We start from the raw sequence: 27808 nt of genomic DNA, 5'->3' as shown, positions 1-27808 counted from the left end.
TTGAGCTGAACGTTTAGATGAAATTTTCTGCCATGCAGATGAAGTGTGTTCCCATGTCACTTTTAAAGAAGCAATTGTACTCCAGATACAGATTGTACTGCAGATATCTAGGAAGATGTCAGTGTAAATAGGCTTTCTTGAGAATCCCTGCATATGGAGATGCCCTAATGCTTTTTAAAATTTGACAATTAAGCACTTTATAGTCAAGTCCCATTGATTTTTGGTGGGAACAAGGATTCTAAAGATCCTGAGAAGGAGATCAGCAAGAAGAAAAGCAGAAGAAAACAAGTGCAAGTCAATTAGGTGTTCAAAATTGAAACCTAGTATGATGACTGATGTCAAAGAAATGGCTTGAAAGTAAATGAATTTTCTACATTATTTAATAACTTTGTGAAAAACAGCTGTGGGGAGTCTAAATGGATTCATAACATGTGTGATGTTGCAGCTCTTTACAAGCAGCTTGCAGCACTGCACAGCATATGTCTTGATGCAATATTTAAAAGGAGTGAGGTTCTGGAATGTGAGTACATAGAAGCATGCAGCTGCAATCAGTGACATCTCAAATACGGAATGACTTATGTATTTGTAAATACTAATGATTCCTTCCCAACTTCCAGTTAGCTCCTGCAGTTCATTGAGAATGTTGTTAAACTATTTTCCATAGTGGAGCGTCACATTTCATAAAATTAGATCATGAGAGACTTGGAGAGATTCAAACAAGCCAGATTTGTCACTGACACAGGCATTAAAATGGCATCCCACCAAGCAGAATGAAATTTTTAACAGCGGCAACACTTAGGGGAAAAAAAGGACTAATGGAATGTGTGCACTGGAAGAGAAGTGGACCTACAGTATTGCTGCTTCTCAGTTTATTGACAGTTTAACCCCATGCACAAGAGTTGCAGAACACTGCCTGTTCTGCAGCAGAACTGATCAAGGTTAGAAGTTTGTATTATGGAGGATTTTACAGAACTACAATGAGATGTTTTTCTTCAATACACAGGCAAGTGGGCTTGGTTTCTAAATGAGGTTTCTTGTGGTGTATAAGCACAGACCTTAGGCAGCATTTGATTTTTGTGGGGTGACTAAGTGGAGATCATCTTTTCACAGATGTGGTGGTACATATTAACAGTGGCTCAGCTGTCTGATTCTGATCAGTTCTGACAATTCATATAGGTCTTTTTGCGGAAATGTGGAAGTCTTACTCTTTCAAGTCATGAGAAGTGAGAATGGAAGAGGTTTCCTCTTTGGAAAGAACTATATAGGCAGCTACCTTGGTTAACTCTGCAATGCAGGAAAAAAAATCTGTAGCAAAACTTACCCTGGCTGATTAGAGTGTGTCTGCTTCATGCCTAAGCACTTTTAATCCTGGGCTATTTTTTTTCTGATTTTTACCTGAAAACAGAGAGTCTGACTGCGATGTAGGGACAGACCTTTGCAGATTCACGTGGAGGATTAGTGCAGGATTAGTGATGTTATTTCCCAAATGCAGGTTAGAGTTTTCTGAGTTACTAAATGTAGAGACTGTCAGAAAATAGACAGTTGTCTTCTTCAGCCATCCTCTTTTGTTGTGTTGGTAACACATGCAGCCATTTGAGTGCAAACACTTGACCTTTCCTTCCCACCAGTCTGTGCAATGGGATTTATTCCAGAATGCTTGGATTTTCACGGGTGTTCCCTCCACAAAAGGGAGCAGCTGATCAGTCATGCCAGCAACCACTGAAGTAAGCCTGACCAGGCCTGCAATGCACATCCAACATCAGCAGCTGCATATCTGCATTTTGGAAGAGCTTCTGTACGTCCATGTCCAGTGTCTAAAGGCTCGCAGTTCCTGCTTGCAGTGCTGTGGAACAGGCAGGTTACTTTGAGTCACAGTACAAAATGCCAGCTTCCTTCTTTTGCCATGTCACCAGGGAGATTGCACACTGAATTTGCTGATCTGGATTTTGCAGTGTTGCATGCATGGCAAATTCCTAGTCTTTACTTGTATGTTTGGATATGCTTTCAGTGGGCAGTGACAAGAAGGAGCATAACATGAAAATGATGATAGTCATAATCTTAGCACAAACTGAGGAGAGCTGTGCAGGAAACAATGTGAGAAAGGCATTAATATCCTGTAAGTTTATACCAAAGCCTGTAGGAGGGTCACTTTCCTCTTAACTGTGGAGGGCTAGGCCAGAGTTCTGGTCCCAGAATGAGACCCCAGAATTTGTGGGATGCTGTGGGCTGAGTCCTGCAATGTCAGAGACAGCAGTTCTCATTTTAAGTGGAAAGTGACTGCAATCTTGCAAACTACCTTCCACCTCCAGACTCTGATGCTCTGAAGATTTGGCTGAATTTCTGGCAAGAGGTGCTCTGTTGCAGTACTAGCTTGTAGGGCATTCAAAGAGACAGAAAGACCTTAAAAGTAATCTTGATTCTACTCTAAGGGCTTGCTTGCCAGTATGGAAGGAGACTTTCTCCATACTACCTTCCAAGGTGGTCTCTCAGGAGGGGATGGTTCAGTCCTGTGGTACAGAATCCCTGCATACAGAATTCATGCCATAGTCCTGAAACATGGGATTGGCCTCTTCAGTCTGGGGAGGGACTGGCACATCGTCTCTTGAGGTGTTTTTAGCCCAGTGAACCCCTTGCCTTTACCTAAAGATGGAATTTGAAGCTCAGAGTCTCTTCCATTGTACTAGACAAGAGCAAAGTCCTTCTATCCTACCATTCATTCTCTCTCTGGTCACACTGCTGAGCTGGTAGCATTTGGTAGTTGCAGGTCTGCAACTCTGATCAAAAAGAGAAACTCTATCCTGTACTTGGGCAGTTAATATAAGAGGCAACAGGGCCCTGACAAGTCATCTTGCTCAGAGGTTTGAAGTCCTTTTTTTTCATGTTATCTAAGCACTGACCTAAAACACGGGCAACTTCTTTGACAATCAAACACCGCATATGGTTCACTGGGCTGCCGGAGCAGTGGCTGTCTCATGTCTCATACCAGTCAAAAACAAAAATATTTCTCTAGATCATATTGAATAAGTTTCTTTTTTCAAGATGATAGTGGTTCCCAGAATAGGCACTACATGGAAAATACCAAAATACCTTCAGCTCAGTTTCACCATACAAATTTTCCACAGCTTAATTTACCTTCTATCATGTCTATCATAACTGTGGGAAATCTGGAAAACCCCAGACTCCCCCAGACTGCTACTTTCAACTGACATTGATAGGGGCTTACCCTACCTAGTAGTAACAATGAATGTAAATACATTTTTGAGGTTCCTTGAAAAGTCTGTCCGTTTGAGTCTCTCTAACAAACAAGTACTTTTATTTTTGACAACCATTCTTTTAGTGGGCTGAAACTGAAGACACAAGAAGCCAACGGGAATGACTGCTGTGATGTTCTTCAATTCTGATAAAGGGCTGTACAGGGGAAATAATTTGGAAACGCATGACAGCTGTGCTGTCTCCCCCTATTTCACCCATTAGTCCTCTAAATCCAGAGCTGTAAATGTCCAGTGCTACCTGATGTCTTTGTAGTCTCACATGTGGCACCAGGCTGCCAAATTACATGGCAGATTGAGGGAAGGTCTTTTCTCATTATCTCTTTCAGAGACTGAGATTTTCACTGAATCTCCCCTCCAGGGTGCTGGATCTGACAGTTTTCCAGCAGTCTCATCTCAGTAGCCTGCCCTTAGCTATTCCTCTTTGACTGGTAGATAAATCTGTTCATTCTGACACATAACTCTCTGACATAATTCTTCTGCCACTGTCAGCAGGCAGAGGAAAAATGGAAAACAGAAAGCACCAAATTAACGATCAATTCTTGTGCACAATGTAATGTCAGAAGAGAAATGGCTGTGACCTCCTCTCTGCACTGCACTCCAAATTGGTGCAGTCAGTATCAAAATGTGTTAAGTATGCTTTAATGGCACGTCCCTTCCTTCTCCTCCCTCTCAGCCACTGCCCTCTCATCCCAAAAAGAAATTATACCTTTTTCCAGGGCAATTCTGTTACAAACTATTACCATGCAGGGAGCACAGCCAAAATAGCAGTGTTCCTCCTTAATCTGTCTGGAAGAGTGGAGTGCTGCTTGCGGAGATGTTTAGTCTTCACTGGCCAAACCTTTGTGCAAACCCATTTGAAGTTGTCTCTCAAGAGGACTAAATTTTAACCTTCTTCTGCCCTTGTTATTCTGTAATAGGCAAGCGTATAAACTGTATTTTGTTTGGTCTTTTCCTGGTTTCTACAGGCCAAATCAATGTCTTTCAAACTTTTTTTTTTAATAGAAGATGTTAAATAAAAGATACTGTTCAATTGCAGACTTTGAGGTTTTATCACAGGCTTTCCCTCAGAGTTTGTGTTGCTATTGCCACTTCTATCTAGGTCTTTGGACAGTGGTCAGCAGATAAAGCTTTAGGAAGAAAAGACAAAACTAGTTAATTTGAAAGGAAAAAATGCTTAATATGTTTTAAAAACTAGGAACAAGGCACTACTTTGGAGGGCTGATGTGTGGTTTTGATAGGTGTTTCAATGTCGGCTCATACCTTGCAGCATGTTTGTGTGAATTTGGAAAAATCATATTCTGGTCAACAAATGCATCCTGTATATCTCCCAGTTCATCATTCCTGGCTGCATGGCCTCCAAACGTGTGCGTTTAACCAGGAGGCTGTGTGGGCACAGGTCACCTGGACAACCTTCCCAGCCAACTAGGATAGGGGGGAACAGGCTACTGAGCTGAGATCCATGGATAATTAAGTAGGTGGCTCATTAGGTCGAGTGAGTGTTACATGACACCATTCCAGAGGAAGGATGGCAGCACATTGGCTATCTCCTCAGGAGCCTGGTTTGGAGGAGTCACATTGTCAGGGTGTCAGAGGTGCCTCAATGGTGAAAACAGGAGAGCCTTATGTACCTGTGTGATGAAACTGTGGAGCTTTGGACTTCTGGAAGAGACAGGTTCTACTTCTCATCTCTCTTTGTGAGAATGAGGGGATCAAAAAAGAATCCTCTCCTGTCATTTACTCATTCAGGTAGCACAAGTCAGTGGTGGTGGCATTCACCTTGGTGATCTAGAGAAACAGAAGAGCAAAATGTCTCAACAGAGAATGATCTCACTTCTGACTTGACTTATTGGAAGGGTAAATACTGAAAATGACATAATTCTGTCTTGCCCAAGGCTCTTGAAAACAATAGGGTTGCTTGATACTTCATGCCTTGTATAGGGCAGGACCATTTTCAGTCTTTTACCTGAGTGGAGTATTCAGATCCCTAGCAGATATTTTGAGCTCCCTGGTTTTGCTGAGACTGAGAACATGTAACCTGTTTAATTAGGCACTACTGGTATTTACTTTTCATCATAGATCAGAATAAATACCTCTGTGATTGACAAGTATGGGATAATCTGTCCCAAATGTAAAAACCTCATTCTAAAAGTCTAATTAAATACATAAAACACAGGTTTTCTACCACTCCAAATGTTCTTGACAGTGTTCCTACAATTTAAGATCCCCTTAGTACATGATATATACTGCCATTTCTTTGACTCTTACTACACCCCATTAAAAGGCACAGCAGCTGCATCCCAGTGGGCATATTCTTTTCCCCTTTCGAGGTCTCAGCAGTATCACATCCACTAGTGCCCTGCCCTTCCCACATTACCTCTGTAGGGTGTCCCTTTACTCTGCAAGTCTATACATGTGCAAGTATCGCTAGTCATCACTAGGGCTGGTGGCAGGGAAAAGTGTAGCACAGGAACTGACACGCTGTGGCCAAAGAACCAAGCTGTGGTGCATATGTGACAGAGACCTGGAAGGTGAGAGTGGCTGCTGATGCAAGGTTTGCGCCAAACTACAAAGGAAGAGCAGCTCTGTATGTTTTCGCTTATTGCCCATGCTGTTGTCCACAAAAATCAGATTCGTTACCCAGTGTGCAACAAGCCAACGATTACACACTTGAGTGAGACATTTATTATTTATTTCAGAGTTGTGCAAGCCTGGGTGCTCAGTGGAATTCCACACGCACACCAACTATCAAAACTTTTTACTGTTTGCACATTTTAGCAAAGGAATCAATGTTCATTGGCTACAAGTTACATAGTTCTCTTGTTAATTAGTATTGGTTAATGATTCTCTCACTTCTCATGCTAATTAGTCCACATGCTCAGTCTTTCACTTCTTTTGAGTGGATGGGTTTTTTGGGTCAGTGGTCCATGAGTTGGTGGTCATGAACTGCCCCTGGTGGAATTACCTTTTACCCAGTTGGAGCTGATTTCAGCACAGTTGCTGAGTTGGCTTTATTAGTTTCTTCCTTATTTTGTGAGTTCTACCAGATGTCTTTGTGGCCTGTAAATTCTTCATTTTTTGTGTCCACAGTCAGTGGTACATCCTTCTTCCCAATCTTTGTTAACATCCCCCTAGGTCTGAGATCATTGAAGCATGTCAAGCCCTAAACCTTAACAAGGCAATTCTACCAACAAGTAATTTATCTTTTTAACACCTGGACATCACTTATAGATTGTTAGCTGCTATCAGTTTCACAGATTAAATCTCCTTTCTTGTTATTTAGGCTTGAAAGTGTACAAAGATCAAACATCAAAAACCATAATTTCTTAAGATAATTTTACATATTCCCCATTTTGCAACAATGCCAGGGACCGGCCTGGCTGGCCCCCAGCCACGAAACAGCAACATGAATGTTCCCAGTGGTGATGACTGTGCTCATGTGTGCTGTACCTGCATTGCTACATGTTCTTCACTCCAGCTGTTGCAAAATGTGGAATATGTAAAATTTCCATAAGAAAGGATGTTCTTTGATGTTTGATCTTTGCGTACTTTCAAGCCTAATCAACAAGAAGGGAGATGTTGTTGTGAAACAGCAGCTAACAAGCAAGCTATAAGTGATGCCCATGTGTTAGAAAAATCAAATTACTTGTTGTTAGAATTGCCTTGTTAAAGTTTAGGGCTTACATGCTTAATGATCTCAGACCTAGGGGGAGATTAACAATTTTGGGGGAAAAGGATGCACACTGATAGTGGACATAAAGAATGCAGAATTTATGGGACATCTGCATTGGGACACTGACCCAAGAAACTCATTGACCCAAAAGAAGAGAAAGACTGGGCATGCGGACTAATTAGCGTGAGAAGCGAGAGAATCATTAACCAACAGAGGATGGACTATTAATTAATAAGAAAACTATGTATCTTATAGCCAATGAACATTAATTCCTTTGTTTGCCAAAATGTATAATCAGTAAAAAGTTTTGATAGTTGGTGTGCTTGATTTGTGGAATTCCACTGAGCACCCAGGCTTGCACAACTCTGAAATAAATCTCTCTCTCAAGTGTGTATTCTTTTACTTTCATGCTATTTGATAGGTCCTATGATCGTAACTAAGCCTGTAATTACAAATGCAGCTATAAAAGTCACTGTCAAATTTTGCACTTGCATGAGAAATGTCATCCTCTGACACCTAAAAAACAAAGCATTTTTCTTTATTTTAAAGAGAACATAATTTATAATCAACTGATTTGCAAAGCAAAAGTTATTGGCTTGTTGCATACCAGGTAACAAATCCGACTTTTGCGGACACCACCACAAAGAACTGAGCCTCTGTTTTCCCCACTGATTGAGTGGGAAAAAAGAGTCTTAGGTGGCTGGCCACAACTTTCACCGTGGAGCCTGGCGCTGGCAGAACCAATATTCTAATCCTGTCCCTTGCTGCTCTTGCTAAGACTGCAGCGGGTGCCGGGTCCGCTCGGCCGCTAACACCATTTGTGACCCTGCTGCCCTCCCTCCCTTCCCAGTTCTCTCTGGCTCGTTCAGTACCGAGTGTCCCTGCAGACTGTCACTCTGGACCTCTCGGTGTGTGTCGCCACGGGGATGACGGCCCAGCGAATAGGGAGGGGCGGGAGGAGGGCTCCGAACTCCATCTCCCATCACGCCGCGGGCCGGGAAGGGGCGGGCAGCGGGGAATATTTCCCGGAACCAGCGGGTCCCTGGCGGCCGGCACTGCCCCCATCTCCCCGCAGGCCCAGGGTGCCGGGAGCCGCCCGCCATGTCGACGGTCGCCGCCGCCAGCTGCGACAGCAAGGGCGCGGAGGAGGCGCGGGGGGACAAGAAGCCGCTGAAGCCCTGCTGTGCCTGCCCCGAGACCAAGAAGGCGCGGGACGCCTGGTGAGCCTGGCCCGGGCTCCGCGGGGAGGGTGGTGTTGGGAGCCCTCCCCAGCCAGCACACTGGTGCAGGAGCATCCGAGGGAGGAGGGACAGTGCGGGAGAGGAGGTGGAGAAAATGCCTTAAAAGGATAGTTTAGAATTGAAGAGGTTAATATCTCGTAGCCCCGGTTTAAAACAGGTTTCGGAGATCAGCTTTTAATGATGCTGTAAATTTTCGCTGCTGTTGACTGACCGAAGCAACAAGTACCAGCAGGTGGTAACGTCTTTATTGCTCAGTTGAATATAAATTATGTTCTGTTTTAAAGAAAGCAAAATGCTTTGTTTTTTAGGTCTCAGAGGGTGACATTTCACACGGAAGTGCAAAATTTGGCAGTGGCGTTTATAGCTGCATTTGTAATTACAGGCTTAGTCACGATCATAGGACCTGTCAAATAGCGTGAAATGCACCCGCAAAATGGAGCTCCTTTGTCTATGGCAGTGAATCTTTAAAGTTTTAAGAACTTTAATCTGGTGACCAAGTTGGAGGTTTTTGGGGTATTTTTACCCCACAGGTGATATAGGTGGTGTTCAGTAGGTGACATAATACCAAACATGGTATTTTTGCTGAAGTTCGGGGTGCATGTCTACTTACCTGGATTCACCTTACAGGGTGAAGGTGAACCCAGGGCCCCCTCAGAAAAGGGTATTAAGGATGTGTGTTTCTGGTCAGAAGGAGTCACCTTGGGCAAGCAGCAGACATGTCCATGCTCATTGTAATAAAGCCCAAGAAGAAAATTAAAGATTAAGAAAATCAGGTATTTTAGTTATTCACCATTTGGTAGTTTCTTCCTTTGGCAGCAAGAATAGCATAAAGTGGCAGATGAGGCTTGATCAGACCTGTGATCAGCACTCTGCAGAGCAGTGGGATCTCCATCTCTGGGATCAGGAAGTGCTGTGCCAGTCAATCAAAAAGCAAGTCTGAAGTGCTTTTGTGGTATACATGATGTACCAACGATGGTAGGCTCTTACATGGAGGGATGAATAACATCAAAAGTTACCATATGTGGTAAATAGCTGGACAGGTGGTTTTTTTTGCTTCGGGTTCCCTAAATACCAACTGAAGTTGAACTAAAACATCATTTACTGCTCAGCCTATTCTGTGTTATCTCTTGATGGAGAAATTTTGTTGCTTCCCTACTGAATGATTTGAAACTGGTTACTGACAAGCTCAGCATACTTGATGAAGTGATGTGACAGCCTTGTGTTGTATAACAAATCCCCATCTAGACCTGCCCAGAATAGACCCTAGCTGTTAATAGGAAATTCTGTAACACCTATTATCAGAGTTTTAAGCACACAGCTCCAGACTTGGGTAACTTTTTGAGATAGTTTTATACTTTTCAAAACAGCGCTATCCTGGACAGGATGGACAAAAAGATCTCTAGAGCCTAATAGGGATTTTCGATTGTCTCCAACAGATTTGTGGGGCAAATTCTATGGCTTTGACTAACAGTAAGTAAACAATTTGTTGCTGAACCTTGGAAATCTTTTTCTTTTGCAGCATCATTGAGAAGGGGGAAGAAAATTGTGGGCACCTAATTGAAGCTCACAAAGAGTGTATGAGAGCTCTGGGCTTCAAGATATGAGTGAGATGACCAGGACTGTGATTGTGGTGAGTACATCCTTCAGGACCTCTGCCTCTGAAGAGCCCTGGCACCTCAGCTGCTGCCACTGGAAGGCCCATAGTACTGTTTGTGATGGTAAAGATGTCATCCTTAGGTGAGGGAGGGCAGAGTAATCCTCGCTGACGCTACAGTAAGCCCTGCTGTCCTTTTGAGGGTGGTGAAGTCTTTGGCAGTAGAGAATGGTGCTGCCTCTGTTGTCTTCTAATAGATCCCAACCTCAATTTAGCTTTCTGATGCTGAGGCAGTGTGGAGGTTGGGTATTGTGGGTTTGTGCTGGGGTTTTTTTGTTGATTGCTGAACTATCCCTCAGTATTGAGTGGAAATCCATGTTTTGTGAGGCTGTGTTTCCTCTCTTCTAGATGATGTCTGTGGTGTGACTTCGTTCTGGAAAGCTGCAAAATAAATTATTTCTGCAAGTTACTTCAAAGAACAAATATAAACAAAGCATCTATTTATAAAGAATCTCTAATGATAGACCGTGCATCACGTCTGAAGCTTTTCCACTGTTAACTCTTGACCTCTGCTATAGAAAATATATTTTTTCCTGTTAATAAAAGTCTGAAAATGACCAATGTTCCTGACTTCCGTTTCTTTTTACATAAAGAAATGACAGTGCTCTCATTTACTGAAAACAGTGTGCTGCAGAAAATGAGAGAATGAGAAAAGCCTGCCTTGATCATTAACATAAGAACATTGATTACTGTGGTGTTGTGGTTGAACAGAGAGGACTTTGGTGGGTTTTCCCACTGATGGAAATAGTGAAATCATGCCAGTAACACTGCCCTCTTACTGCTTTCAGCAAAGTCATGCTGAAGCTTGTAATGCAGTTTGTGACAGTAGTTGTAACTATGTTTGTACAAAGGCGACCACAGTCTTACAAAATGAACTTTCCTCAAAGTCAAAACTGTATTTGTTTTCCCCTGTTAGAATTCGTCCAATGTTTTTTTGAATAGCTTTACCCAAGGGTTCAAGCTTCATTCTTTATAATGAAAAATTAAGTACTTCCTATATCAAAGTCACTTGAGCTGGTAGTTCTTCAAGGGAAAGGGAGCAGAGGACTGCTCCCTGTCACTGCAAGTGACTTGTACGTACAGGTCACTTGCTTGGAAGAAAAGCCTTTTTTTTTTATGCAACAGTTTTCGTTGTGTTGGTCTTGTGCTAGGCACGCATGGGCTTTTGTTTTCTGGCTTCTTTTTTCACCTCTGTGGCATGACAGTGGGAGGGTAGTTGTGGCCTTTGATTCCTTCTTACAATCTAGAGACTAAAAAGGTGCGGTTGGTAGCTTGTTACACATATGTGACTTTTGGCTTCATACTATGTGATTGTGCAACCCTACCATTGTTGTACTTCCTGTGGTGATTTGACTGCTGAAGGCAGTATCACTAATTACTTCCTCTCCTGATGAGTTTTCTCTTCAGAAACTGAAGATGCAAGTTCCGTGCTTTGTCTTGATTCTTGGCTTGGCTTTGATCCTGCTGGAGGGGTGGGTGCAGTCACCCACCACTGTCATCGTTTCTCTGCCAGCTGTGTCCTGCATATCCTGAGCTAGCAGTGAATAGGCCTTGAACATTTAGTATGTGAAGTTTGGTGCTGGCCCTGCTGAGGCTCACAAGTTGCATGAGGAGAGTTTAGACTCGCCTCCTGGAATGTTTTGTGAAGGTCCTGTCCCGAGACAAGAGTTGTGCCCATGTTGGCTTTCAGCCTCGGAGAAGGGACACAGGTGTAGCTCTGGCAGAAAGCATTCAAAGCTGCCTGCGGCACTGTAGCTGTCTGAGCAGCAGGACCTGGTGCTTCTCTTGGTGTTTATTGTTGTCCTGAGGTAGAAACTTGAATAAGGTCATTTACTGTTGAACCATTGCATGTCAGAGCTTAAACTGAGGAGAATGTTAAAAGGTGCATGAGCACCAGCTTTGTGGTGGTATGTCCAGTCTGGGTAAACTGTGGAAATGGTGCCACAGAATAGAGCAGGGCAGTGGTCAAGTGAGAATGGGAATGCTGTTTATATCAGGTCAAGAAAAGAAAAAAATGGACTCCTGCAAAATTTTACACAAATTCTATAAACATAAGAAATGGGATGTCTAGGCCTCCATGAGGGTAAAAGCATGGTAGGTATTTTAGAAAGTTTTTGGAAGGAAGATGATGAGTGGGATGCTGACGTACCTGTGTGCAGCAGGTACCGGAAGGATAGTGGACAAATCTATATTTAAAGCAACAATGGAAAAACCTCATAGTCAAATCACATTTCTTGCTGAGTGGCTTCATTTCTTACAACAGTATTCTTGTGGAGTGGATTCAGGGCTCTATTCAAGGAGTAGGAGTTACTGTCCCTGTGTTACTACTTACCAGCAGTGCTGGTGACCAGTGCTGCCCTGCACAGTGTGTTTGGTGTACCTGTGAGGGTGTGACACATGACAGTAGTAGGAAACTTGACTATATAAGCAGTACAACTAGATACAGTACATACCATCTTTCAACCTTTGCGACTCACTGTGAGCTTGTCTGGAGCAGGCTTGAGACCTTTCCCAACAGCTGTAAATTGAATGCGTGTATTTTGGAGCTACAGGGTTTACTAGTGTGTAAGTAACAGTTCTGCAGACTAATGCCAGCAATGCACTATATAATACATCAAAAAGGAGATGTCTGATTATGCCCTCTCTGACTTTATGCCACCAAGGTCTTAGTGTCCTCAACACAGGTGATTGAACTAGTTTTCAGCTTATGGGATCTGTAGTGAATCTGTAGACTTCCTGAGGATGGGCAAAATAGCCAGTCATTCAGCTGCTGTGAGATTTGGGACTGATAATCTCTGTGTTGTGTGGTTCTCAAGGACAGAGGATTTATTTGCCAAACATAGTGCAGGCTGCATCTGGGTTGCATCATCGCTTGCAGCTAAATACTGCTACTGATTGAATTAATTTTAAGTGGAGAAATCAGTGGAGTACCTATTTACACACTGCCCATTTCAGTGCTGAAATGCCTGACATGTCTATTTTTCTTCTTCACAGACTCATTTTGTTAACAGTGTTTATATGTCTTCTTCCAGGGAAGGGTCTTAATGCTGCTCAGGTGTTTTCTATGCACTTGCTGTCTTGACTCCAAATTGTTTTGACTTTGGTATCTCCCTTTTAATACTCGTGTGGCTTTCCCATTGAATCAGTATTGGCTTTTGGACGCTCCTCTTGGACGAACCAGCATCCCTGGATGAAAGGCATATATTTTAATTCAAGGCAAGGCATGAACATAAAATTTCTGTTCGGCAATAAGAGGTTTTTTAACTGTTGCTGTGTGTGGAAAACTCAAAGTGGTGTGAAGATGATCTGTATGGCCATGGCAACTGTCAAAGGAGAAAGATTTGAGCCTTGGTGGCTCAAGGACTTTACAAATCTTCCTTTTAAAAAACTGGGTCTAAAAACACCTAAATTAATCTCTAGTGTGTGCTCAGAGATCTACCTTTTAAAAGGCTGTATCATTCTCTGTGCAATGTCACATTGAGACCAAGCAGAAAAGTTGTATAGTTTCTAGTGAGAGCTTTGTTTATATCAGGTCAAGAAATAAATGGACCCTGCGCAATTTTACACCAATTCTGTAAATGTAAGAAATGGCATGTCTGGGCCTCCGTGAGGGTAAAAGCATGGTAGGTATTTTAGAAAGTTTTTGGAAGGAAGATGATGAGTGGGATGCTGACGTACTTGTGTGCAGCAGGTACAAAAAGGATACTGGAGAACTCTATATAGCTGTTACTGCTGTTGGTTGAAAGCTTCCTGATTGTCTTCTACAGGGGAGTCACAGCAGGTCATCCTCACCCACAGTGGTGTCCCCAGCATCACTGCTACACCACTGTTTATGCTCTAGAAGATGCCAGAGGAAGGACCTTATTTGTTATAATGAATCATTGGCATTGTGTTCCAGAGTATTTTCTAGCTCAGGAATTTACCTAACTGAAGAGTGAAATTAATAACTTCCTTTTTTCCACTTTCTTTGATGTCACTGCAAAAGTTTTTTTGGTAGTACAGAAAGGTAGGAGAAATTGCAGTGGTGCTTTTGAGAATGCTTCCTCTAATGTAGTTCTACATTTCTATTCATAGCAGTTCAGTTTTGTCTCACAGATCATACATAAAGTATCTTTTCCTAAATGTTCCAAATCTTGATATCCCAAATCCTGATTTTATCAAATATCAGTTTATCTTGGAGAAAGGGGCCTTTATAATATGGATTGTTTTGCAGAGGCCTAAAGGTAGACAACGAAGTTGTTGTTGGGATCATCTAGCAAGTATATGGCAATGGTATGAAAAACAGAACCTGGATCCCAAGGTTTTTATTGTAGTGCTTTGGCTATAAGATCATTCTTCCCTCTTTGCAGAGAAGGTCAAGAGACAGAAAGTTTTTAGTTTTCCCATAACTCTTGCAGATGAGCTTTGTTCTGCTTCAGTCAGTAGGATTTATTTCTTCGCTTAATTAAGGCGCCACTGGAGACCAAGTTCCGTGTTTCACTTCACCCTTAACAGAAAGCATCTTTCTGAGTGGATCACACTCACCCTGTGCAAAGCTTGACTTGTCTTATCTCCTTCCCACATGGCAACCTGTCAAGATGGTACAGCTCTTAGGAGCCGTACAGCTCTGTATTGCACCTGGCCTAATCATTGCACAGATAATACTGTCCAAGACCATGATGAGTTCTTTAAGGTTGCCGTAAAGCATTGCTTCATCCTTGCCACAGAGACAGTGTTATTCCAGAGCACTATTAGTAGAAGACGTGATTAGTGTGTCTTTAAGTGAATGGTGCCAATGGGAATGGTATGTTAGGCAGGGCAGCTGCAAGCTCGGCCTGAAACACGACCACCCTCGAAACCCTATCTCTACTCCACTGACCCGTGCAGGCTGACCTCATACTGTGTTGAGTGACCACGTGGGTTGCGTCAATGCCTGAAATGTAACTGCTTCCTGGCATCAGGGCAGATCCTGCCTCTGTGACTGATAATGTGTTACTTGAAGCAGGGGAGAAATTGCATTTATGCATCTTTTCTGTAGCTGACTGTGGAGGACTGAACTTGAAGGCTCCCTCTCATGCCTGTGTTCTGGGTTATCTGAGTTGAAAGTGTCTGCTTTCATCTTTGTGCTAAATGAAGGTCTGGGGGGGGTCCAAATAGCTACTAAAAAAATTAAAATGTAAGATGATGTTTCCCAAGGATGCTTCCCAACAGAACGTGTTATTTATGGAGTGCCAGAATCCTCCCTCAACTAGGATTTCCCCACAAAATATGCTTCCAAGTGTTATACTCACAAAGCTTTTGGCAGGGTAGTCTCCTCTTAATGATAGATGAAACTGGGTGCCAGAAGCTCGTTTACTCTGCTTTTATCCCTTGCAATCACGGTTGTCTGGCTATGCAGAGCTTTACCTCGTGCCCCTTGATGTAAAACATCTCATGAGGCGGAGCTCCCTGGAGTAAGGGGAGGCTGTGTGCAGCGCCTGGAAAGCATTAATTGAGAGCCAGCCTCTCTTCTTTTGCTAAGTCCCTGCCGCTGCTAGGAGCCACAGTGGGAGAAGGGGGTGACCTTTTTTCCTTTTTTGTGCCGGCTGAAAGTCATTCTCTTGCAGGAGCGCAGAGTGATGAAGAGCCCCATGTGTGGCTGGAGCTCGCCACGATAAGCTGGTTGTTTTCCCTTCTCCTTTCCCCTCCTCACGCTGCGCTGGGCTTATCTGGACGCCTGAGTTATGTTAAGTAGCGGGTGCATGCTTGCTCTCTGTTCTCCTCTCTGCTTTTGCTCCTTGGATTTCAATTCCAAACATGGTTATCCATTTGGGGTCTCTCTCCATTCCACTGCCAAGAGATACACATTCCACACTCAACACCAGCTCCCTCTGCTGCTCTCTCACAGTCGCTATTCCATTTGCCGGAGCGCAGGCGAGACAGGCAGTGCAACGAGATCTCTGTCCTGTCTGTGAGTTTTCCAGCTAATGGCCTCTACTCTTTTCTCGACTGAGCTCTTTTGGCCTCACATTTGCCAGCTTCTTTTCTCACTGTTGTGGCTAAGAAGGGGACCAGCCGACAGTTTGTGAGCCACAAAGAAGAGAAACGAGCCCTTTTGGAATTTTTTGGGTGCAAAAACATTCGGCAGCACTCTAACATGTCGCTCTGAAGCACTGCTGTGGGACCAGAGGAGGAGGAGGAACAGCTACCCAGCAGCTCTGGTTTCAGACCTCTGCAACACCCTTTGTGTATGACAATTCATTTTGAGCGCAGGACGGCTGGGGAGGGAGTGGAGAAGGATGAGCACAAGCAGCCTCTCTTGGGACCAGGCTGTCCTCCAGCCTCCGGTGTGTGATGCCTGGAAGGAGATTATGGAGGAAGCAGCCTACCAGCTGGCCAGCTGCATCGTCCTCCTGGGTTACATGGGGGGAAGTGGCATCTTTGGGTCCCTCTATATCTTTGGCCTCCTGGCCCCAGGCTACTTCTGCTATGCTCTGTGGGGCTGGCTGAGTGCTTGTGGGCTGGATATCTTCATCTGGAACATGCTGCTCGTCCTCATCTGCTTGCTTCAGCTGGCTCACCTGGCTTACCGACTCCGCAGAAACACCATCCCAGAAGAATTTGACCTCCTCTACAAGACCATGTACCTGCCCTTGCAGGTGCCCCTGGAAGTCTACAAAGAAATCGTGAAGTGCTGTGAAGAGCATGTCCAGTCACTAGTCAGAGACCAGAATTACGCGGTAGAGGGCAAGACGCCCATTGACCACCTCTCATTGCTGCTGTCTGGCAGGTAAAGGCTCCCCTGTTTCTGAACAAAGTCTGACAGCAGAGCGCCTTTGGCTTATTGTTTTATTTTTACCCCTTGTAGAAACTGGAGTGAGAATTGTTTTCTTCCTCTGAAAGGGATTTGAGATATACATCAGTTTGTGGGGAAGGGAGAAATTTGCTTTTGGGGGTTGTTTTAACTTTCTTTTTTCTAAATTAAGAGTATTTCAGAAAATGGTTTGCAGACTCAAGTTGTGTGCAATGAAGTGGCTAGATCAGCCTTGCCTGTGATGCTGTTGGGGAATCCTTATCTTTTTCTCCATCACTTTGAAGTGATCTTATGTCTGATGAGAACAGGCTGACTGTGAGAATATGTTTCTCAAGGCAGGAGGGCAGTATGGCTGGACCTGTGGTCTCTGAGGGTACTAGACACACTTCTGTGATGTGAACTGCTGTGCACTGAGTATGCTGAGTCCTGAGTTCACCTGCTCCCCCTGGCCAGCAGTGTTCAGGAAGAGGTTCCATCCATGTTTCTAACACCCCAACCCTCAGGGCTTTGACATTTTTCACTTTGAGGGTCATTTCATCAAAAGAGAGAGTACTCTCCTGTGGTGAATCCTGCCTCTTTCTTTCCCTGTGATGTCATGCATTCATGATGTTCCTTCCTCTGGACCACCAAGGAGAATGTTGGGGACCTCTAGACAGTCAGACTGGAGATTTGATTGAGTGAACTGTGCTGATCAAGAACTGGCATTTGTTCACCTGAGATGCTGTGGCATCAGCATATTCACTTAACGATTTGCAAAATCCAGATGCATACAAATGGTAATGGTGTTGGCTTCCCAGCTGCTGTCAGGCATTTGGCATTAATGTTAAATGAGAGTGGGAAAGGAAGAATATTTGTAAAAGTGAGCAGTGCTGAACTATAGGAGGTATGTCTCACAAGGATTTTCCTCTGGGAAGACAAACCCAGCAGCACCTGGGGCTCAGGTTTTACTGCAGTGGCCCATCCTCTCTGATGAGGGAGTGTGCAAAGAAGGGCAGACCTTGCTTTTTTTTTATGTTACTCCCTTTTCTAGAATGTGTTGAGAGCATCCTGGGACTATCAGGATGCTGAATGGCAAAGCACTGGAAGGAAATTTGGTGTATGTGTTTCTATCAGTGTTTTTCCATCTCTGCTGAGCAGCTTGCTCTGAAGTTTACCGTATCTGCAGATAATGTTACTGAGGAAGAATCTGCTGTCTTGACATACACTGGATAATCCAGTGCTGCTCTGTGGGCATGAAAGTGCTGCAACAGACAGTATGGTGGGGTAGTTGTTCTGCTCTGTTTTGCAGTGGGAAGTATGCATCTTGGCTGGTATACGATGCTCCATGGAAATGGGCCTGGATTTGCATTTCCCGGTACTCACTCTATTGCCTTGTGAGGTCCTTGCTGACCCAGCAGAGCAATTGCTACTATTATGGTGCTCCCTCTTAAACTGAACAAGTGGGGTCTTGGAAATGCAGAATATGCCTGGATCAGGAAACATGCCTTGCAGCCACAACCGTTCCAGGCAACATTCCCAGCTTTCTGAAAGCCAACAGTGAGCTGAGTCTTGTAACTCCTGAAAGCAAGAATTGACTTCTTCCATCATACAGTGGGTGTGCATGATGAGAGGGAGGCAAGAGGTCCCAAATCTGGTGATGCAGAGCTATGAACAGCACTCCAGAGTGCCCTGCCATTGCCCTTGCCTCAGGCCTGTGTCTTTCTCTACTCCCACATCAGAGCTGAGCGCTTGCTTGACCTTGACACTAGCAAGCAATTGTAGCAAAAGTAGGGGAAAGGGATACTTAGGAGGCCAAGAGAAATTGGGAGGTAATGTGCAGCAAACTATGAGCTCACAGAGTGATCTGTCAGTAATGATGGCCAGCACGAGTTTTGGGGATTCTGGGTGTAACAGCTTCCCAACATCGAGATAGGGAATGCCCTCATGCAACCCTGGGGGCAGGAAGAAGATGCAAGTACAAAGAACCACAAGCTGACTTAGAAGTACCTAGAAAGCAGCAGTAGTCTTGTGGGCTGAGAAGTCCTGGTTTAGGACCAAGCATTGCACCTGTGAGGGCTGTCTTTGTAGCAAAAAACAGAAAACAGATGGAATATGGGGAAGTGGCAGCAAATAGTTTCCCACAGAGAAAGGAGAGATAAGCCCCATGACTGGAGCACCTGCAGCTGTCCCAGGAGGTATGAGACATGCGTGAGATAAGAATTTATTTCCTCCCTGGCGGGACACACTGTGTAAGCTGATCAGGTTTTTGTGACGTCTGTTTTGTGGCCTAAGCCCATGTACCTCACCTGTCCTCCCTACAGGATCCGAGTGTGCCAGGATGGACAATTCCTTCACTACGTCTTTCCTTACCAGTTCCTGGACTCTCCAGAATGGGAGTCGCTGCGACCCTCTGAGGAAGGAACTTTCCAGGTAATCCTTTGCATCCCCACAGCAGCCCAGCTTCACTACTTGCTGGTTCATTGTGTGTCTGAGAAGGGGATGGAGCAGCCTCATTATGCCATTCAAAACAAACTGGAAATACTTCCTTCCCTTTACTAGTGGTTTATCCAGCACAGAATGGTGTGATCAGCTGTGTTACATTTTTTTCTACCTTCCTCTGAAGACCTCAGTGTGTGTTCCCAGTATCAGCTGATAGCAAGGAGAGTGAAGCATGGTGCTTCTTCCAGTTTAGCAGGGAGTCGAGGTATCGGATTGCTGGCTCTCTTCCATTGTAGCATTCCCTGGTACCTGTATTGATGCATTTGCTCTGCACACTGCTAGCAGGATGCATCGTCCTAGCATCAGGATGGCAGCTGTGGTGATGTGCAGCAGTGATGCAAATCCATAAATATCCCGTTCCTCACAGAAGTTTCTGATGGTCATGTGTTTGGGATGGAGAAGCAGAAAGGATGATTCACACCCGAATATGGTCCTTTCTGAGCAAAAGAATCCCTTGCTGAGAGGCCAGAGCAATTCTTACTCGCAGCAACTAAAAGGATTTTGGTCTTGCTGTCAACACCCCACAGTGTTTGTTTGGCTTTCCTTCTGGAGAATATTACTTAGGTCTACATCCCTCTGACCTTAACTCACATCCCAGGACAGCTTGATACCTGTCAGGATGTCAATCTAGTTTATGTCAATCAGTGCATATGAGGAGGGATTTTGCTAATCCCTTGGGAGCATGGGACAGTCATGAGGGCCTGATGATGCTTTCTCATGAGGCCAGCCACAAGCAGACTTGGTTAAACCAGCACAGCTCTCCAAATCTGCTTTCCTAGCATCTGAATTTGTTTCATGTGTGAAAGAGTCATGGTGATCACTCCTGAAAGCTGTGCCATCACCAGTGGTTACGGTCTTGCAAGAAGAAAAGTTGCAGGAGATGGCTGACCCTGTGTCTGTGGCACAGGGCTACAGTTTGTGAGCAGAAATAGGGATGTCATGCCAAGGCAATGAGGTAGAGAAAACAATAACAGCATGGTGGTGCTAGAGATGATGGTATCTCATGTTTTGCACGGGTCTTCAGTCTGGCAGCAGACTGCTGCTAGCTGCTGGGCTGTATTTGCCTAAGAGTCCAGCAGAGAGAATGATGGCTGCCCAGTGCTCCAGGCAGGGAAATGGCTGTCTGGATGCCATGCAACTGGCAAAGACATCTGCAGCATTTTCTGAGCTAATTTCTGTGGAACTGAATGTTCCCAGACCTCCTGAGGTCTTTATCTGTGTGTGTGAGACAGCTTTGGAGCAAGCTGGTGCCCGGCTGCACCAGCCCTGCCAGCACCACGCTCTTGGCACCTCTCCTGCACCTCTCCTTGGCAAGACAGGGCTGGTCAGGGAGGTCAGCTGTGCCTGGCACCAGGATGGGGGGTAGAGTCCTAGGTGGGGAAGGGCTGCAGCCATATGCTGGAAATGCCTAAAACCTACATCTGCTTACTGAGGAGCATGAAGAAGTAGCAGTCTGTGTGACATCAGCATTCAACAGGTGAGACTTGACTAGTCTGTGTACCTGGCAGGACCTTACTCTTGATGGCCATGCTTAGCCATGGTGGTGTGCTGCTTTTGGCAACTGTTTAACCCACTAGTTCCTCTTACCTGAGTAGTTACTCTGTGCCTTATCTCAACCTTATTCCTAGCATCACAATATTTCTGTTAAAAAGTGCGTGTTTGACTCTGGGACTTTACTGGAGGAAGGCATGGAAGGTTTTTCTTGCCCACATTTTTCCCATTGCTCTCTGGATAGAAGAGTTTCAATCCTGAGCCCACTAAAAACTGGCAGAAGCATGACTTGGTCTACAAGGGGAGCTGGTTTCCTTAAGCTTTCTGCTTTGGCTGTGTCTTCTTCCTGCAGGGCTGCTGAGTCCCAGTATCTGAAGGAGTTGGGTTTCAAGGTTGGCACTTTCCCCCAGAAGGCTGAATTACAGGCTCTGCTGATGCTGGAGCACTTGTGTTGGGAGGGATTCATAAGTGAAATCTGTCTTACTGTCCTGGGTAGGTGGCAGGTTTGCTTATTATATCTCACTTAATCCCTCACAAGAAGCAGAGGCTTTTGATTGCTGTGCCAGAAGTTGGTTAGGAAAATGAGATTCTGGTCATTTCAATTTCCATGTGACCCTTCCTCTTGCTTGCCTGGCTTGGGAAAGTTCTCAGGTTTTATCTCCTATATTTCTTTCATAAGGCAGCTGTTTGCATGGCAATGGCATTAAATATCAAACCCAAGGACACACACATGCAGCCAAGCCATGTTCAGCTTCCCAGTGGCCCTCTGCCATGGCGGCTGACCAAGGAGACCCCTGGATATAGAGTGAAAGGGAGCCCCCAGGATATTTTGGCTCTGGCGGTTGTTCACATGCCAGTGTCTCCATTACACTCGGATGTTCTTCTTTCACCCGAGGCAGTATGACTCTTCCTGCATTTCTTTTCTTTATTATTATTATTTATTGTAATATACACTCATGGATTATATAATTTTTTATTGGAATTAGTCTGGGCCAAACACTAGGGGGGAAAAGGTCTCTGTTTACATTGGCAAAACCCAACGCAAAATGAAATGTTCTCTAAAATCAACCCAGTAAAACCTCTTGAGTTCTCTACATAGACACAAACACAATAAAACCTTTTTACTTTCTCTCTCACTGAGTAATGCTGCGATGTCCTTCAAGGCCATTCAGCCCTACAGAGTCCAGCAGAGCTGGTGAGACAGGATGTCCCTCTGGCAGAGGGTGACCAGGCAAGCCTTCCAGATGGCCCTTCCAGCACCCAGGGCCTTCTTGGAGCAGGGGCTGTGCAACCCAGCAGCAGGATGTGTCAGCAGCCTGCCACAGGGCTACTCGCTGGCAACTTGAACTGTCTGGGCATGCAAAAACATCCCCTCTGTAGCATGTCTGTAAAGGTATAAAGATGTCTGTGCTACCCTGTTCATTTCAGCTACATCGCTCAGATGTCAAATGGGGGGCATCATCAGAAGGCAAGAGGGTGAAACATAGCCAGCCACATGACTAGGTTGAACAAGGACATGGTACTAATTGCATTGGAAAATGGGTTCTTTGGCTCCCTGGGGAGAGGAAACATCAGCAGGTAAGGATTTATCCAATTGTTCAGCTTGGACGATCTGGCTCTCCAGCCCTGCCATCAACAAGGAGAACAGGCATCAAAAGGGCAGAGAGCCTTTCCTGGAGTGAGGCACATGGCCCCAAGGTTTGTGACCGCTACCCAGGTCTGGGACTTACTCCACTCTCTCCCTGCTCCACAGGTCACGCTGACAGCTGAGACCGATTGCAGCTTCATCACCTGGCCGAGGAAGAAGCTGTATCTCCTGCTGAGGAAGGACCGCTACATTGCCCGGCTCTTCTCCTCCCACTTGGGCTATGACATCTCGGAGAAGCTCTACTCCCTCAACGAGAAGCTCTTCTCCAAGTTTGGCCTGCGCTTCGACATCCGCTTGCCCAGCCTCTACCACGTCCTTGGGCCAGCTTCCTCCGATGGGGAGTCGGAGGACTGCGAGGAGCTGCTGCCTGCCTCTGGCCAGGCCAGTGTCTCCGAGCCCCCTCCACAGCCGCCACCACCGCCACCACCGGCCCCGCGCCCCCGGGCGTCCCGGCCTGACAGTGAGCTGCTGGGTGAGGACTCCACCAGTCTTGTCTTGGAAGATTTTGCTGAGTTGCCAGGGTCTTTTATGGACTATGTGAGCGAAGGGGAGTATATGAAGTGAGGGCACTCCTGATACGGGCACACCTCACCCTGTGTGGGACCCTCGCGTAAGTACCCACTTGTGGAAGCAAGTCTTTCCCGTGATGCAACTGCCTGGGCAGAGCAGTGGCCCACAGCCTCTCGCCCTCGTTTGCCATGGGTTTGCTCCTCCGCAGTGTTTTTTTGCCTGCTGCCACAAGGAATCCCAGAAGGTGGGCTCCAGCTGTGTGATTTTCTTAAGGAAAAGCAGCAGGGTAAAGTCTTGACACCAGGCACCAGCTGTACTCTGGGGAGAAGGGTCAGCAACCTGGCTGTAGGAAGCTCTTGCCTGCCCAGTTCTCTCCCCCCCCCTCAGGAGAGGCAGAGAAACTGAAATGCGTCCAGGCTGGCAGGTGGTACATGAGTGTTTGCAGAGAACCCAGAGGGCTCAGCCTACTCACTGTGAGGTAGAGCTGTGCCAGGAGATACTCCAATATTGATCTAAGGAACAACCTCTGCAGGTGAGAAAACAGACATCCCAGGAGATGCTGATTGATAGTGAGAAGTTGCTGTACACCCTGCAAATGCTCAGTCTGGGCAGAGGGAGAAAACTCAGAGTCCTTCTTCTCCCTGGCCACCACTCTCATCCCAGCATTTGCTCCATCCTCCTTGTTTTGATTGAACTTCATCTCTGCCAGACCAGTAAGGAATTGAAAAGTCTGCCCTGTGTGGTGTAAGTCTTGCCTCCAGTCACCCTGGGTGGACTGACAGGCTAATCATTGTTTGAACATGCCTCAAAGTCTGCTTTCTGGTGAGTGGGAATGAGATGCTCTTTTCCAACATACCAGCTCCTTACTCCACAAGGGAAAAAAACTTCCTGTGCCTGGTGGATGTTGGGGCAGAGGAGCAGTGCAGGCAAACAAAAATAGACAGTGGCTCATGTTTGAAATTCAGATCCAAGTGGCCAAGAGAGAAATTCCACACTGAGCTACTTTTAGTGAGCCACTGCATGCCAGCTGCTACATGCCAGCTGCAGACCCCAAAACGTGCATTCCTGCTGCCGCCCCATAATAATCCAGCTGACAGACACCAAGCTTGGAACTGGGATTTTTGTCCTAGAAGTGAGCACTCCACAGGTCCCAGTTGAGTCTGCATGGCAAGACTGGGCTGCAGCCGGGGAGACTGTCTTCCACCAGGCAGCCTTGAAGACAGTGCACCATTGCACCCTGGTCTTCTCTGCACCCGCTAGGGTCTAATTCTGTCTGGGCTGCGGACTCAGTGTCAGGGAGCACGAAGCAGGGCACACTGACCCCTGGCATGAGCCCTGACAAGTCTGCAGAATTCTTGGTGCTCTGCATGGAGTGTCTGTACAGATCAGACAGCACTTGCTATTTGCAGTAGGCTTCTGGTGGAAGAGGCTTTTTTTTGCTGTTTCATCCAGTAGCTCTTAGTTTTGAAAACAGTGGAACTGTAGGATTTCTCTGTTTTGTACGGTTCTGCTTTGAGTTCAGTCACATGCGAGTTCCTGTACTGCTTCCATGACTCCAAACTTAAAATCTGGTATATAAAGAAAGTGGCCAGGGAAAGAACCAAGTGTATTTGATTTTGCCTCAATCAGGTAAAGAGTCAGCAAGAGTTTTGTTTAGGGTTTTGTTGTCGGGATTGTTTGTTTATTTGTTTTGTGCAGTTGATTGTTTGTTTTTTAAGGAGGCACAGAGAGAAAAATTTTAAAAATCCACATTTTTCCTAGGAATGTGAAACCTAGTTTTGCTGGTAGGCTGCTGGAGATATGAATTTGCAGCTTTTTCAGTCCTTCCCTGGAGAGGCAGGAACACTGAATCCCTTATGAGACAGCCATCCTCCTAGATGGCAGGAGTGTCTGTTGAATATATGCAGTCACAAATGAATGCAGATAGTGTTATAAATGTGGTGAAGTCATTTTGCCTGTGCTTTGCTTGTATTTTGCCTTCTCAGAAGAGGGATATCCTTTCCCAGGTAATTGGTAGAATTCTCCTAGTTGATCAAACTCAATAAAACCAGAATTTCAAATGCAATTAAAAAAGGAAGGAGGCAAGGAACACCATAGCTTTTCATTAAAAAAAAAAAGAGTCAATTCTATGAACTCAAAAAATGAGTCAATACTATGAACATGCACACGAGAGGTGTGTGTGTTGGGGAAAGCTTGTGCAACACAGCACAAAGCTATTTTTCCTTCACACAATCCTTTTAAAACATGCTGTAAGCTGGAAGCTTTTGTCTTTCTAGATCTTGTGACTAAGACAGTATCAAGGAGTGCTGATATTTCCAGTAGAGACCTGCAATAAAAGTGCAGATGTTTGGAGGGTGGTATTTGGTGTGCGAGGGGAGGATGATCTTCCTTGTCTGTCAGTCTGGAGACAATAGCCAGTGTGGTATTTTAATTTTTAAGGTAATTAGACAAGGAAAGAGAAATGCCATTTAGTGTGTTCATAATGGTGGAATGAGCACTTTCCTGTTACCCTGCTCTCCAGTGGTGTATCCTACTCTCATCAAATCCCAGTAGCACAACAGCTATTGTCACATCTGGACAGTATTCCACAGTGACTCGAGCACCTCACCACAAAAACTAGTGATACAGTGGGGCTGCATTTTTTCCTTCTGGCCAGGCACTTGTCACAGCTCAGCAAATAATCCGAGCAGGTCGGACATGGCTCAGGGAAAGCACTTGCATAACTTTTCCCTTGGAAGTGGTAAAAACATCCATAATAAACACAAATATTCCCTGCAGAGTCACTGTTCAAAGTAAGCTATAGCTGCAGTTCCTGATGCCAGAGCTCCCCTGGGGCTTTCCCCTGGTCTGTGCTTTCATTTCCTTCTCCAGCAATTTCCAACATCGGGAATCACCTCCCAGCTCTCTAAATTCCCCATACTGAAGTGCTTCTATGGGTCATGTTCCTTTTCCTTTTCTGTCATTACAACAGCCACCTTGCAATATCACAGTGCAGGAGGGCAATTCTTGAATGCCCAAAGCGCTACCAAGGTCATACAGAAGAAAATATTCCTGGGAGATATATTAGCCTACTATTCTTATCATCTAGTTCCTTGAAAGAGTTTCTAGTTTGCTTAAGAGTAAGACAGACTGTAATATCCCACTGATGAACACATTCTTTCTCTGAGGAGGAAGCTGCCTGTTTAAAGGACGCAGTTTCCAAGGTTCTATTCAAAACTTGCTTTAACAGTGTACTGGTGTATAGCTCAATGCTACAGAGTAAACAAAGCTTTATTCCTTGCATGGAAATTCAAACAACTAAAACGCTCTTGATTTTTCTCCTCTTCATATTGGATTTGTTTGAGTTTGCTGCTACCAAGATGTTTGCTGCTTGCAAGATATGTAGCTGTTGCTACCTGGTTTTATACAATTACATCTTGGGGCTTCCTTTCTATTTGATGGGTAAGGTGGATGGATGGATGGATGGATGGATGCTTGATGGCCTGTAGCTTGGTATCTAAGTTAGTAGGAAACATTTTATACCTACTTTGAAAGCAAAATCAAAGGAGCTGTGGGCTTTGTTTCACTGATATCACAGAAGGTGCTTTGGAGGGGTTTGTTTTTGCCATCTCAGGTTGGGTGCATAACCCCATTTTCTGGTTTATCACATGTTGAAGAATTACATACTTTTGCATGCTCATTCAGGAGGGGAGGGGGGAAGGACAGGTAACGGTGTGTTCCATGAGGTTTGTTCGGAAAAGTTTGGAAGTAAGATTTATTCCTGTAATAGTAATGGTGTTCTCTTTCTCTCTCTCTCCCCTCCCCCACCTCTCTGTTCTCATTTTCCTCCCTCCTCCTCTGCTTTCCTTCTGCAGCCTCTGGAAACCTTCTCCGGAGTTCTCCTCACCCTCTCTGCAAAGGACGAGCCCCTCTGGCTCCCACTCAGACTCCTGAACTCTAGGGAACAACAGGCTGTTTTGATCCCGGAAGCCTCTGCAAGGGCACAGATGCTCACACAGGTTTTTGACCAGAGACACACTCTTTAGCATGCAGAGATGTCTGCCAGCAGACATTTACACTCAGGAGCACATGAAGCACATGCTTAAGACTGCAGTGTGACACTCCAGCACCTCCCACCCCATGGTTGTTCACCAGAGCTGCCTTCCCCAGTGTGCTTCCATGGTTTGTTTTTTAGCCCTCCCTCTCTGAGGTGTGTTGGCAGCTCTGCTACCAAGGTGCAGAATCTGTGTTCCCTTTGATTAACGATTCCCATTAAAGTCAGATATGAAACTACTGGTGTTTGAAGATTTGAAGAGAGAGGTAACAATGGGAGGGAGGATTTGAAGAGAAAGATCCCTTGAGGTGATCTCAAGGCACTGAGTGGAAAGGGCAAGGGGAAATTGGCTGCCTGGTGGCTTTGTTAATGTGCTTGCAATGGAGAGTTTGATGATATGCATCTCACTGGCAATCCACTCTTGTAAGACTAGAAATTACTTTTCCAGGAGTTAGGATTTATCATTTATGAAAAGCACCAGTTCTTAAAGAAGTTGGTGAAAAAAGGAAAGGTTGTTTGTTTGCTTTAAATCATTTGGAATAAGAAAGGGGAGGAATTGGGACTAGGAACAGGTGTAGGCAAGAAGGAGAGCAGGAACCCCTTTTTTTTTGTGCTCAGAGGGGAATCACCTCTGGTTGCACACATACCAAGTGAAGAAACAAATGAATACAAAATATCTGTGGAGAGAACAACCACTGGTAGGAAGTACAATGTCTTAATGAAAATAGTGTGGAGATGGAAGGCCTCTTCCAAGTTCAGCTGCAACAGGATTTGTATGATGAGCTTCCCCAGCCATTTCCTCAGTCAGGGAATTGGAGATGGAAGTACGGGTGGAGGACCGAGGTGCAACCAAGCTGTGCAGTGAGGAGCCTCTCCAGGGCAGATATCTGGGGAAAGAGCAAGGAGCATCCGTCCCTCCCTCAGCACAGGGCAGGGCATTCTTCAGTGCCTCTTGGCACAGACACGCAGGGACACAGCCATTCTGCCTGTGGGGCTGGCTTTGTGTTAGCCCTGGGCTGGTGGAGGCAGCCCCACCTGC

At 45.3% G+C, this 27808-nt stretch overlaps 2 protein-coding genes across 2 annotated transcripts; both read left to right on the top strand.

Annotated features, from left to right (window-relative positions):
- Positions 1-7924: 7924 nt before the first annotated feature.
- Positions 7925-10398, top strand: LOC113966472 (cytochrome c oxidase copper chaperone). Its single transcript, XM_027681236.1, has 3 exons — positions 7925-8162; positions 9703-9813; positions 10186-10398. Exons 1-2 carry the CDS (start codon positions 8044-8046, stop codon positions 9785-9787), a joined length of 204 nt encoding a protein of 67 aa, XP_027537037.1. The 5' UTR covers positions 7925-8043; the 3' UTR covers positions 9788-9813; positions 10186-10398.
- A 5227-nt stretch (positions 10399-15625) lies between these two features.
- On the top strand, positions 15626-27008 carry POPDC2 (popeye domain containing 2). The gene is made up of 4 exons (XM_027681231.1): positions 15626-16585; positions 18910-19018; positions 22332-22836; positions 26591-27008. The coding sequence occupies exons 1-3, from the start codon at positions 16095-16097 to the stop codon at positions 22788-22790; spliced, it is 1059 nt and encodes a 352-aa protein (XP_027537032.1). The 5' UTR covers positions 15626-16094; the 3' UTR covers positions 22791-22836; positions 26591-27008.
- Positions 27009-27808: the final 800 nt, after the last annotated feature.

The sequence above is a fragment of the Neopelma chrysocephalum genome, unplaced genomic scaffold (assembly GCF_003984885.1).
Source record: "Neopelma chrysocephalum unplaced genomic scaffold, ASM398488v2 Primary Assembly neopelma1_60, whole genome shotgun sequence".
Taxonomy (NCBI): Eukaryota; Metazoa; Chordata; class Aves; order Passeriformes; family Pipridae; genus Neopelma; species Neopelma chrysocephalum.
Note: the sequence above shows the minus strand (reverse complement) of the source record. Positions and strands in the feature narration are given on the sequence as shown.